This window comes from Mesoplodon densirostris, chromosome 5, assembly GCF_025265405.1.
Source record: "Mesoplodon densirostris isolate mMesDen1 chromosome 5, mMesDen1 primary haplotype, whole genome shotgun sequence".
In the NCBI taxonomy this organism is placed as follows: Eukaryota; Metazoa; Chordata; class Mammalia; order Artiodactyla; family Ziphiidae; genus Mesoplodon; species Mesoplodon densirostris.
This window is the reverse complement of record NC_082665.1, coordinates 70,057,875-70,071,852: the sequence shown is the minus strand read 5'-3', so window position 1 is coordinate 70,071,852 and position 13,978 is coordinate 70,057,875. Positions and strand designations below refer to the sequence as shown.

At 34.0% G+C, this 13,978-nt stretch overlaps 1 protein-coding gene across 1 annotated transcript in view; it reads left to right on the top strand.

Moving 5' to 3' along the window:
- DNAJC13 (DnaJ heat shock protein family (Hsp40) member C13) overlaps positions 1–13,978 on the top strand; it is a 123,727-nt gene that overhangs the window by 34,282 nt on the left and 75,467 nt on the right. The window contains exons 6-17 of the mRNA XM_060099013.1: positions 1,148–1,348; positions 3,665–3,871; positions 3,963–4,058; positions 4,431–4,522; positions 5,858–6,024; positions 6,133–6,212; positions 6,295–6,464; positions 6,917–7,016; positions 8,955–9,062; positions 9,774–9,929; positions 10,669–10,725; positions 12,772–12,893. Coding sequence (XP_059954996.1) covers positions 1,148–1,348; positions 3,665–3,871; positions 3,963–4,058; positions 4,431–4,522; positions 5,858–6,024; positions 6,133–6,212; positions 6,295–6,464; positions 6,917–7,016; positions 8,955–9,062; positions 9,774–9,929; positions 10,669–10,725; positions 12,772–12,893 — 1,556 coding nt within the window. The remainder of the gene's footprint in view (positions 1–1,147; positions 1,349–3,664; positions 3,872–3,962; positions 4,059–4,430; positions 4,523–5,857; positions 6,025–6,132; positions 6,213–6,294; positions 6,465–6,916; positions 7,017–8,954; positions 9,063–9,773; positions 9,930–10,668; positions 10,726–12,771; positions 12,894–13,978) is intronic.

The following is a 13,978-nucleotide window of genomic DNA, read 5'->3' as shown; positions in this document are numbered from 1 at the left end:
TTGATGTGGTATGATCCTATGAACCTCATTGCTGGGTTTAATGTTGGGGTGTTAGCGGAGGTGTTTATTATCTAATGCCTTACTCTCTTCTGAACACCTGCAAGAGAATTTCTCTCTTATTTTAGTATTAGAAATAGTTGTACTCTTGAGCAGCAACTGGTTTATTTTTACCTTAAGAATCATGTAACTGACCATGAGTTCCTCTTCATATTGATGTGTAGAAAACTTTATGATCTTTTTGGGTAGACAAGGGAATGTTCATTACACATCTGACATTTTGTTATCCTTATTTTCTCTTTGCCTCATTTTGCCTTTATTTTAAATTATTCTATACACATTTTAGTTAGCAGCCTCAACTAAACATTTTTTTCTTTTTAAGAGTAAAACTGGATAGTAAATGGATGTTAACCATTTTAATTATTTCTGATACTAGGTACTTTAATTTACAAAGGAATGTTCTCTAAATGGAATTTTACTTGCTAATGAGATCAAACTTATAAAGTTAAGTTTCCAATGGTGTGATTAGAAAAGCCTACGGTGTTTAAATTGAATACTGTAACAGCCCTGAAAAGTGACTTAGCTCTTTTCTATATCTAACTTGGTTAAAAGAAGCATAGGGACCTCAGCTCAGTGCTCTGTGATGACCTAGATGGGTGGGATGGGGTGGGGGGGAGATCCAAGTGGGAGAGGATATATGTATAAATATAGCTGATTCACGTCGTTGTACAGCAGAAACTAACACAACATTGTAAAGCAACTCTAATCTAATTTTTAAAAATCCATCAACAAAAGTTGAAATCTTTTCTCCAATAGACCTCTTGAAGAATAACATTTCTAGTTAGGATTTCCCTAAAAAAATTTTTTTATAGATTTGCATAAAGGTGACTTAAAATTGTTTCACAAAATATTGTAACCCAAACCTTTGTTAATTGTAAAAGGACATACTGTCTTCAGTTAGCATGAACGTTCTTAATTGAATAAACATAAACCTCCAAATGGCTAAAATAAAAATGATTTTAACAATTTGGATAGTAGCTCTACATATTTATAATTTTTGATTGTTTCAGCAGTGATTGATAAGTTAAATGTAACTGTTTTATGGTAAACTTAAATATGAATCTAAAAGTATTATTATCTTTCTCTCTAGAGATATAACTGCTATAAGCATCACTGGAGTGATGTAAGAAAACCTGTCATTTTGGAAGTAACACCAGGAGGCTTTGACCAAATTAATCCTGCAACCAACAGAGTCCTCTGTTCCTATGACTATAGAAATATTGAAGGCTTTGTAGATCTCTCTGATTATCAAGGAGGGTTTTGTATACTTTATGGAGGATTTAGTAGATTGGTAAGTAGTGTTTTTAAAAAGCCATTTTAAAAGGGACATGACCATTTGAAGGACAGCAGAGTTAATTTTGAAATTTCCTGAGTCCTCGGGGAGGAAGTATGATATGTATTATGAATGCAGGCTTTGGTATCAAAGAGACCTGAGCTTGAATCCCAATTTGCAGCTCTATAAAATGAGGAGAGTAATAGGTATGTTAATAGGTTTTTTTGTTTTGTTTTGTTTTTTGGATCGAATCAGATAATTTATATAAAATGCTTAGCACAGTGTGTGGCTTAATATTCAATAAATGGTAGTTACAGTTTTACTTTCATTACTATTAATGTCTTACCTGAAGGTTTCTAAGCTTTCTTTGAAAAGGTATTTTAAAATCTTTTTTTTTTATAGTCTTCTTTCCATCGCCCAGCTATTTGTAATCTGAAATCTGAATATTCATTGGAACTTCAAATTTGGAATTCATTGCATGTTTTTGTCTTGAAATTCTGAATTATATGTAAATTTGGGGGTATGGCAGAATGCCGTGTATGTTGGCAGTAGAAGCTGAGCTATAGAAGATGACCATCTTTTTTTATAAGAAACGTCCTGCCTTAATTAAACCCCACATCTCAAAGATGAGCATTAAGAGGGTCCACATGGAGAGGCTCAGCTGAACTTACTCTCAAGAATCCTTTCTCTTGAGAATTTTAATTCCCGTAGCTACCTTAATGTCCTGGGAACACTACTCCAAGATTTAGTGTTCTGTATCTAAATTATCCATCCCTGGGTAACAGCCAGGGCAAGTCTTTTGGATATACAAGAGGCTAGAGGGTAGCAAAAGGGAAGTAAAAAGAATGGTGGGACTTCCCTGGTGGCGTAGTGGTTGAGTCCGCCTGCCGTTGCAGGGGACACGGGTTCGTGCCCTGGTCCAGGAAGATCCCACATGCCACGGAGCGGCTGGCCCGTGAGCCATGGCCGCTGAGCCTGCACGTCTGGAGCCTGTGCTCCTCAACGGGAGAGGCCCCAACAGTGAGAGGCCCGCATACCGCAAAAAAAAAACCCAAAAAACAAAAAATGGTGGATGGGGTGAACAATCTGATTTACAAAATATGTTAACTCTTCAGAGTTACAGGCCTTTAGTCATCCTAGATTTCACTGTTTACCCAGATGATGGGTACCATCCTAGTGTCCCTCATCTAGGAATGTACATGTAGACATTTTGTTACCTCTGAGTCTAGACCCGAAAGGTGAAGGCCCAAAGAGAAAATTAGTTCCTTCTCCCACGCTAAAGCAGCCTAAAGCCTGCTGTCATAGTGCTGTCCAAAGGTTTTTCTCTTCCCTGGGTGGTGGAAATTTATAATGATTAACGCCTTGGTGGAAAACATACCTAATTACAGGAATATGGCCTCACAGACCTTAACAGAATCACAGTAATTCACCAAGCCTTACAATGCATAAGGTAAACATTAAGGATAAGAATTGCCAACATTTTTTATTGCTTGATGGCATCAAACACTTTTAAATTTTAATCATCCACTTTCTAAGCATACTGTCTGCCTTTTAAAAGACACTAGCTAAAATGAGACATTCACTACAAATATGAGACCATGACAGATCCATTCAGCAAACCTTCATCTGGTACCTTCTGCATCCATAGTGACTAGATACGCTGCTGGGAATAAAATCAGGTTTTAAAACATGATCTGATCCAGTGTTTCTCAGCAGGGTAGTTAGTGGCATTCTGGGCAGGACAGGTCTTTCTTGTGTGGGATTCTCCTGCCCTGCCCTTCACGGGATATTAAGCATTTCTGGCCTCCAGGTACCAAATGCAAGTAGCAATATATCCTTAACCTTTGTAATACACTCTGGAGGTTGGTTTATAATATTCATAGGCCAATGACTTGTAAACATTTAAACATTCTTCAAGGTAATCTTGCAAGAAAGTCCACTATATAAAAACAGATGAAGTCAGAGCTACCTTAGTTGAAACTGGGAATCCTGTCCACATAGTACCAATGCCCTGACTGGACTTAGCTGGGGTCCCTGGGGCCTCTTTTGGAAGCCCCAGAGCGCTGTTTTCCACGCGGTGATGAGAACCAGACTCTGAGAAGTTAGGAGATAATTTCCATTCAGTGATTATTTAGCCAGGCTCTCTATCTCAGACTTTGTGATTTTAATTTAATAATAGTATTTCAGCCACAACACACTGCTTATTTACTTCTGATAAGATATACCTTTTTTTGCTAGAAGTGCTCCTTCAGTCACTTTCCTATGAATTGATTTCACTATGGTCACATTTTAGTTATTTCAACCCTGACTTTTTAAATTTCAAAATTTGTGCAGCATTTATTTGCATCAGAACAAAGAGAAGAAATTATCAAAAGTGCAATAGATCATGCTGGGAACTATATAGGTATTTCATTGCGGATCAGAAAAGAACCTTTAGAATTTGAGCAATATTTGAATCTTCGCTTCGGGAAATACAGCACTGATGAATCCATCACATCTTTAGCAGAGTTTGTAGTCCAAAAAATATCACCTAGACATTCGGTAAGCCCATATGTTAAAAGTAAAAATTTGTTCATCTGATTTTGACTTTTTTTTTCAATAATTTTTTAATATGTATCAATTTTGTTTGAAGGAACCTATAAAAAGAATTCTAGCACTTACAGAAACATGTTTAGTGGAACGAGATCCAGCAACCTATAATATTGCAACATTGAAGCCCTTAGGAGAAGTAAGTTTCAGCAATATTAGCTTAAATGAGATTTCTCCCTGTTGATAAATTAGAATAATTTTCTTTCTATTTTAATATTTTTAAATGCCTAAAGAATAGGAAACAGGAATAATCTGTATTTAATTCTTCATTGTATTTACTGATCTTAGAACAATGAATATTGCAAATTTTATTTTCCGAGTATACAATGAAAACTTTTTATTTGGTATTGTGTGAAAATTTGAGACTTTTAAGTGGCCCTTAAAGTCTGATATTATAAAAAAGTTACATCTTTAAATATTGACTTCTGTCAACTAAATGATGTGTAGTTTTTCTAATGAAATAGTGTAAAACTAAACATCTTGCATGGAACTTGTGTTTTATTTTCCTTAGGTATTTGCTTTGGTTTGCGACTCAGAAAACCCACAACTTTTTACCATTGAATTTATAAAAGGCCAAATACGGAAATACTCTTCAACAGAGAGGTATTTTTTTAAATTCATCTAGCTTTCAAGATCCTAGTATGTGCAAGGTGAAGTGCTTCATTAAAGTGCTTCATTACATAAGTTACATTAAAATTACGTAACTTAGGAAAAGACAACTCTATTTTGTTGCATATGTAAAATGTTCTTCATTTAGTTTTCAGGTTTCTAAAGAGTATAAAAATGGTGACTTGATTTTAAATGAAGGGATGAAAAAGTGTATTTCTGAAACTTACACTTTTAAAGTATTTAAAAATAGCACCTTTCACTTTCATTCTTAAATTGGTTGGATAATGGCAGCAAGTTACTTTAATATAAATATACTCAATGAAACTAACACAGCATTGTAAATCAGCTATAATTGTGTGCAGGTTTTGTGTGGATGTAAGTTTTAAACTCCTTTAGGTGAATACAAAGGAATGTAATCACTGGATCATATGTTAAGAGGATGTTGAGTTTTATAAGAACTGCCAAACTGTCTTGCAAAAGTGGCTGTACAGAAACATGTTTAGTGTGCATTCCAACCATTTTGCATTCCAACCAGTAGTGAATGAGAGTTCCTGTTGTTCCACATCCTCATCAGCATTTGGTGGTGTCAGTGTTCCAGATTTTGGCCATTCTAATACTGGTGTTGTGGTATCTTGTTGTTTTAATTTTCCTGATGTCATATGATGTAGAGCACCTTTTCACGTGTTTATTTGCTGTCTGTATATCTTCTTTGGTGAGGTCTCTGTTAAGAACTTTGGATCATTTTTTAATTGGATTGTTTTTCTTATTGTTGAATTTTAAGAGTTCTTTGTATATTTTGGATAATAGTCCTTTATCAGTTATGTCTTTTGTAAATATTTTCTCCCAAACGTGGCTTGTCTTTTCATTCTCTTGATGAAGTTTCTTGAAAAAGTAAAACTGTAGAGACAGAAGGAGATAAATGGTTGCCTTGGGGTGATGGAAGTGTACAAAAACTAGTTTGTGATAATGATTGCACGACTGTACAAATATACTAAAAATTACCAGACTGTACGTTTTAATTGAATGAATTTTGTGATTTATAAGTTAGACCTCAGCAAAACTGTTAAAAATAATCTTAAAATTAAAAAACAAGAGGAAAACGTTAACGATCCATTCCTTTAGTAACTCGTACATGGTATATAACAGCGAAGTGAAGAGCTAGTATTGGAATGTCAGGCCCTCTCCTAATGCCACTGTTCTTTTTAGCTTCCTTTGTACCCAGAGTGCCCCCCTGAGCAGGTAACCTGCTAAAGGGCCTATGCTGCCTTCTAAATCAAAATTTTCTTAAATTATCAATCCTAAAACCTTTTTATTTTTAAACTTGCTTAGAGATTCCTTATTAGCAAGTTTGCTGGATGGAGTAAGAGCCTCTGGTAACAGAGATGTTTGTGTAAAAATGACATCAACTCATAAAGGTCAACGATGGGGGTTACTCAGCATGCCCGTCGATGAAGAGGTAGAGAGCCTTCATCTCAGATTCTTGGCTACACCTCCAAGTAAGTATTGATTTAAATGTAATTGCATCTCCATCCATCTACTTAACAATAATTTAAGAAATATAATGCAGATCTCTAAATCTTTTTGAACTTTTCATCTCCTTACAGATGGCAACTTTGCAGATGCTGTATTCAGGTTCAACGCTAATATTTCATATAGTGGAGTTCTCCATGCAGTAACGCAGGATGTAAGATAAATTGTATCATAATATGTTCATTGTCATTAACTTTTAGTATGGAAACTTTTTTGAACTATTCTTCCTTACCTAGGGTCTCTTCTCAGAAAACAAAGAAAAACTAATCAATAATGCCATAACAGCATTATTGTCCCAAGAGGGGGATGTTGTGGCTTCCAATGCAGAACTTGAGAGTCAGTTCCAGGCTGTGAGGAGGCTTGTGGCTTCCAAAGCTGGTTTTCTAGCCTTTACTCAGCTTCCAAAGTAAGTTGCCTTAATTTTTTTCTTCAGAGAATTTGAACAACTCAAAATAGCAAATAATCAACAATTTACCTCTTTATATCTGAGTAAAACCTGATACCTTTTAATATGGTGATATAGTAGTTTCTGTTTATGAGAAATAAAAAAGGAAGGTGAATGGAAATGATATTTCTGACTTATTTATCCATTCACCCATGATATTACTGACTCTGTTTTAGTGAATTTGAATGGGAAATTATATGCCTTTTAGTTTTAATTAACCTTAAAAAAAATCTTCCCCTTGAAAGAAAAAAAATTATTATGATAACTGATATGTTCCAGAGATGGGATTCAGAATATGTAATTGCTATAGTAATGCAATAGAAACTTAAGATGATTTATGTTATATTTTAATAATAAAATAATAGAATAATGCTCAGGCATTGCTACTATATGCTGTTGTTTTGTTCCACAAGGTTTCGGGAGCGTCTAGGAGTGAAGGTAGTAAAAGCACTCAAGAGGAGCAACAATGGAGTAATCCACGCAGCCGTTGATATGCTCTGTGCCCTCATGTGTGTAAGTACTAGTGTTTTTCTTAAGTAAACTGATTTTGTTTAAGTTGACTGATGGTTTAAACTTCCACAAATCCAGATTTTCATTGTATTAATTAAATTCAGTGTTTCTATATTTCCTAACTTGCTCTCATAGCCATCTACTTATTCAAATAAACATTTGTTTAGCATAAACTAGGCACCATGCTATGTACTAGAAATACAAAGATGTTAAGGCAAAGTTACTTCCTTGAAATTGCTAACAGTCTAGTAAGGTAGGCATATGTATACAATATAAAGTAGTAGGGGCCATGGGATCCGTAAAAAGCAACACTTAATTTTGGTTTTGTGATGAGAAGATAAGATTCTAAGCCAGTCTTTCTGGAAGACATTACCTTGATCTGAATTTTGAAAGGCAGGCAGGTATTTTCTAGCTGTGAGAAGACTTTCCTAGGAAGAAGGAATAGCATGTGCAAAAGCATATTTGGGAAGCAGCAAATAATTGAATATGACTGGATCATAATGTATGTATGGGGGCACATGGGATTAGGAGTTATAGCTAGAGATGTATGCAGAGACAGCCATAAAAAGCCTTTTGTATCAGACAGAGAAGCAAGATTTGTATGCTTTAGTAAGGAACAACTAAAGGATTTTTCAACAGGAGTGAGAACATACCATGTTTGAATTTTAGAAAGCTCATGGATGGTATGTGGAGTGTAGATTAGAGGTCAAGTTAAGAGGTGGGTAGAGCAAATTATCATGTAAGACATGAGATGCTGAGGTAGGATGGGCTAAAGAAGGCACATTTGAAAGCTGTTTGAGAGGTAAAAATCTAACTTGCTGACAGCTTGTTTGGGGGGGAAAAGCAGCTGTTCAATATAACTATCAAGTTTCTGATTTATCTCAATTTTGTGTAGAGTATATGAGACTTTATTCCTTATATTAAGTGTTTTTAGGCAGACTTAGTGGTATACAGTAAACATAAGTAATCACTTGTTTAAAACCTTGCATTTATTCCCCAAAGTGGATTTTATTATCTTTACTACAAATAATTCCATTAAAGAATTAGTGAGGGACTTCCCTGGTGATCCAGTGGTTGACTCCGTGCTCCCAATTCAGGGGATCTGGGGTCGATCCCTGGTCAGGGAACTAGATCCCACACGCCACAACTAAGAGTTAGCATGCCACAGCCAAAGATCCCGCATGCTGCAACTAAGACCTGATGCAGCCAAATAAATAAATTAATTAATATTTAAAAAATAATAATAAAAGATTAGTGGAATAACTAGAACATAAAATAACAGTAGTGTGAAGTAAACACATTGAGACCTCATTAAAAGTTAGGTATTTGCTGTGTATTTTACATGAATTATCTCATTTGAACTTCATAATAGTCGAGTGAGGTAAGTACTGTTATTCCCACTTTATATCTGAGGAAAATGAAACTAAGAGAGTTAAAGTAATTTAACTGTATCTAAGCTTGGTTATAGTCAGTAGCAGAATTAGGATTTGATCTTTACTCTTAACTGTCATGCTGGAATCCTTTTTATGCTCTTAGTTTATTCCAGCAGTCAAAAGAGAATCATCTTGAGACAGGAAGTATTTACTGCTAATTTTAGTACTTAACTTTTAAATGCTAAGTTTTATCATTTCAAATTTATATTACAAAATTGGGGGAGGAAGAATGGATGTCATTTGCTTTTTAAGAAGGAGATCTGTGACTTTTTCTCTCAAAATTACCTTGTGCAGTACTATCTACAGCTACTTGTTAGGCAGATCATCCACGAAGTCTCATCAGACCCAGGAGAAATGATCACTTCTGCCCTCTTATCACGAGATTCCTTTCTGCCTTAAATTTTAAAGGCTGTGGTTTTTAGTTCTTTCAGTGTTCAATGAGTGCTCTTTATAAATGACTTCTGTATGATGCCACTGCTTATGAATTATCACTGTTTTTAATCAATAGCCCATGCATGATGACTATGACTTAAGACAAGAACAGCTAAACAAAGCTTCTCTTCTCTCTTCAAAGAAGTTTCTGGAAAACTTACTGGAGAAATTTAATTCCCATGTGGTAAGTTATAATTAAATTTGTCTTAATGAGAGATACCATACATATTGAAAGGTATGGTGAAAGTACAGCATGGACAGTTTTTTGTTTTGTTTTTAAATTGTGGCCCTCAACTTTTGGTCAGTATTGGTTTAGCTTGGACATTAATAATAAAATAATCTGTTTTAGGACTATATCCATTTATCTGGAAAGGATAAGTTGCAAAGCCTTTAAATTTTTACAGTTATATCACAGATTTTTGCTTTTTTTCTCTCTTTAAAAATGTCATTATGAAATAAGTTGCTTAAAAAAAAAACTAGGCCAAATCTTTGTTCCTCAGTCATTAGTAACAGTTTTGGAGATGGGCAGTATATAACATCTAGAAGGAATATGAACAAATTGTCAGAGTTTTGCAAGTGTTGTCAGAGATTGCTTATCATACAAATACATATTAACCTTAGTTATATATGTTTGAGGAGTCTTGGTTGTTCTCTTGAAATTTGACAGAATTTTAATTATTTTCCCTTTGAGATACAGTAAGCACTGTGGATTTGATACATTAGTAAAACAAGTACTGCTTCCAGTAGTACTCATGTTAAAGAGTACTTTGAAACTCATGTAGGGAAATTAAATGTTTACTTCTAACATACAGAATAACAGAAAGAAACCCATTACTGCTATGTTTTAAGTGAAGCTCTCTGTGCTAAGCCAAGGCAATATGTTACTTTGTTTCAGGATCATGGGACTGGTGCCCTAGTTATTAGTTCACTCTTGGACTTCCTTACTTTTGCCCTCTGTGCTCCATATAGTGAGACAACAGAAGGGCAGCAGTTTGATATGCTCTTGGAGATGGTAGCATCCAATGGAAGAACACTTTTTAAACTCTTTCAGGTGAGAGCTAATACTTTTATCAGATAACAACTAATCTGAGAGAACCACTTTTTAGGTCAGTTTGTTTTTAAAATAGTACATGTATGCTTCTGTGGTAATATAAATAAATATAGCCTAAGTACATTATCATTTTAGGACATTTAATTCCATGAATTTCTTTGTGTTTCACATAGAGCTCTGTTGATAGCCTTTGACCACTATTTGACTCTGTTGCCTATCTTTTCCATCTTAGGAGTAGTGAAAAACTCATTTTTTTCTGTGGTAGACCCAAAGTTCCCTTTTGTAGTTTTTTGTAGTTCCCTACAAAATTTCCAAATAATAAGATGAGCTTTAGCAGGGCTGTTCGTAAGCAATTGAAAATATTTATTTCATGTAATACCATAATATTGATTATGTACGTGTATATATGATATTTATATTTTATATTTATATTATAAATGTTGATTTCTATTATTTTAATACCATAATTATTTGACATCATTCCAGTAAGTAGAATATATATTCAAATAAGTGCCAGCTGTTTTCTACTACTATAAACTCTTTAAGTATGTGTGAAGCTATATTATAAGAATACCTAACATTTTTAAACCAAACTGTGAACTGACTTTGAGATGTAGCCTTTACTAATTTTATGGCTTATACCTTGCATAAAATTGTGTATCCCTCTTAAGAGCAACAGCTAAATATGTTGGGATAAGATTCTTTTATTCTATGATACTTTTTTCTTCCTATTTTGAAGCATCCTTCCATGGCAATTATAAAGGGAGCTGGATTGGTTATGAAGGCAATAATAGAGGTGAGAGAACAATTTTGAAATGTTAAACTTTCTTGAATGTTGATTGGCTATTTTAACTTGGGCTGACAAAATTACCTTTCAGTCGTTTATGGAAAATATGCAGTTTTTCTGGGTAAGAAAAATAATTTTAAATCCTTAGATTAGTTTTAAACTAGTTGCAGAAACAGTCCTCAATAATAAACTAAGAATTTAAAGTTCTTAAGTAAGTGGATTTAGAGCAAATGAATCTTTCTGGTCCTCCATTATTTGTTTGTTTTACTTTAAAAGAAAAGTTAGCATTTTTTCTCTCTTCCTCTTTGTTTTGGGGATGGTGGTGGTGATGGTATTGAAACTTTAGGTACTGAGTTTATATGGAAATCTGTTAATGGAGTTAGTTTGTAGCCAAGTAGTATCAAATAAGTATGGTAACAAAAAGTTCCTCATGTTAACCTGCATATGTAATTAAGCTCTAGAGATCAGGACATAATATTGGTGGACGTGAACTATTGCTTCTCCAGGATAGTTGCTTTAGCTTTATATGTTTTTTGGAAGATGAGATGGGGCTATGAATGTGAACTTACATACTGGATGTTTACAACATCAGTCTAATGGCTTTTGAATTCTTGTATTCTTCTGTTGTCATAGTAATAATTTGGATAAATATAAGAGTGTTTGCTCCTTTTATCAAAAAATTCTGCCATTATAGCTCATAAATATAACAGGTAGCTAAATAATAAGCACAGAATTAGTATACTCATAAGCAGCTATTAAAAAAATTATATATAGACATTAGATTGATTGGAACATGAAAGTTCATTTGCATTTTTAGTGTATACATGCAGTTAAAGGCTAATCTTCCCCCTCCATCTAATGGGTTCTATGCTCAATATTAGCTTCCAAAGCAAGTACCACATCTCTCACTTACAGAGCTTGAAGTAACCAAGGACAGTTAGGACTGTGAGACCATACAAAAGCATCTTCCTGACCTTGATCCACTAATATATTGCCATTCATTCAGAAATATTTAATGAGTGGTAGGTATAACCAGAAAGCCAACTTTGACTTCAGTGCAAGCCACATGTATCAGATTCGTAGCCAGTAACTACAGCCAGTGTCTGTGTAAGGAAGGCTTTATTTATTTACACTGAAATCCTGGCAAGTATCTTAAATTATTGTTTTCTGATTGCAAAAGCAGTATATGATCTTTTAAGAAACAGTGGGTTGTTCAGAAAAAAACAAGAAAGAAATAAATCACCTATATTTTTACCATCCAGAGACAACGGCTATTAGTATTTTGGTAAATTTCCTCTTAGACCATGTTCAAAATTATATATGTACATATACATACTATGTATATTTTATATACATACTACATGTTCATTTGTGTCAAAATGATATATGTATGTATTCATACTGTGTGTATATTTGTATACTTACTGCATATTCAGTTATTCTATTGTACTTTTTTTCAATAACGTGAGCATTTTTACTTTTTGACAGGTTGTCTTAAATATCACACTGCTTGCTTAATTCATAATTCTATGATTACCTTTGATTAATAGTTCTATCTGTCCTACCCTTTTGTCAAAGTGAGTCTAAATAAGCAGAGTGACATCAGAATAGAAAGAACTACCTCAACATCACATCATTCTTTAAAAAAGATAAAGAATTGTATTCACCATGAAAATGAATATATCTTTAATAACAAAAGCAAACCAGGTTTGCAGATGTCTTTGGTAGGAATTGCTGATTTCTGTGAGTCACCTCTCTCCTTCTTTGGCTGATATTATGTATACTAAGGGAATGAACCTAATTTTAATATTAAGCAAAGTATAATTCATAAGATAAATTTATCTGGGAACATCATTCCAAAGGCAAATAACATTTTTTAAGTGACTTATACTACTATTCGCTTATGTTATTTTTGGATAATTGAAGTGGCATTTTTAATTTTTATTATATTGTATACTGAATAATTTTATCTAGAGATGTAAAATTAGTTTTACAAAATCAGGATAGCTTGCTTTAGATTGTTGCTTTAGGGATCATCTTACCCTTTTTCCAAAGGAAGGTGACAAAGAAATTGCTACAAAAATGCAGGAGCTTGCCCTAAGTGAAGGTGCCTTACCTCGACATTTGCATACTGCGATGTTCACAATAAGCTCAGATCAAAGGATGCTTACAAATAGGTAGGTTACATTTAATTTGCTATAAGTTAACTTGCTGTTTAGAGAAGGGGTTCAGATATTATGTAAAACAAACAGAATAAGTCTTTGGATTACACAAATGTTTCATTTTCTTTTGATTCACCTAGTTCTTTTTCTTTCCTTATGGAAGGATTTTACCCAAATGATCATTGTTCCTATCCCTGCATAACTTGGGAGGGAAAAAAAAAAACTGCTTTTTTTCTCCCCACTCTCTGCTCATCAGGCTCTATACGCATAGTCATGGGACTGGAACATGGAAAAGAGTGCCTAGTAGCTTATGGAACTAGAGCCACATGTCCCCAGGGTTTTTCTCCTTGTATTTCCTCCTGACCGTCTTGCATGTAGATGAACCACCTAGTCAATTTTCAAATAACTTTGGTCAGTTAGGTACTCTAAGAATAAAGAAAACTTTAATATCTAACCAGCCTAACCTAAGCCTATCCTAAATCTCTTGTAGTTAAACAATTTTCCCTTTGGCAAGTCTTTTTTTTTATAATAATCCTTCAAATATGAGGAAACACATAAATCTGTTTACTCCAGGCTATATGAATTACAGCCCTTTTAATTTTCTTTATAATTCCTGACATGTGATCCTTTCCTATATCCTTAGCATATCATAATATTACTCATGACTCATATTAGTTAAAAATGTATATATAATAAATGTTTTAATCGTGTTCTTTTTGGCTTTTTGAAATAACATGAATTGCTGACTTAGGCTTACTTTGTTATGGAAATATAAATTTCATTTTTTTATCACCTATGTTCGGTTATTGGATATTGTAGTATGCTGCCCTGCCAGTAGTTTTCTGCTGTTTATACTACTATAAGAAGCTATCTGCATCCCTTACTTGTAAATGTTAGTCACAAAAGTAGTCTTCTGTGTTGCTTGTGAGGATAAAAAGATATAAAAGGAAGGCTATTTCCTTGGTCTACTGACTTATTAGCAATGTTAAGCACCATCTTTCATTACACTAGAAACTATTTGATGTCTAATTCTATTAAAACCCTTCATGTTAGCCCTTTGCTTCTTGTGTTCCTTTTTATAATAATCAATTGCATTCCCT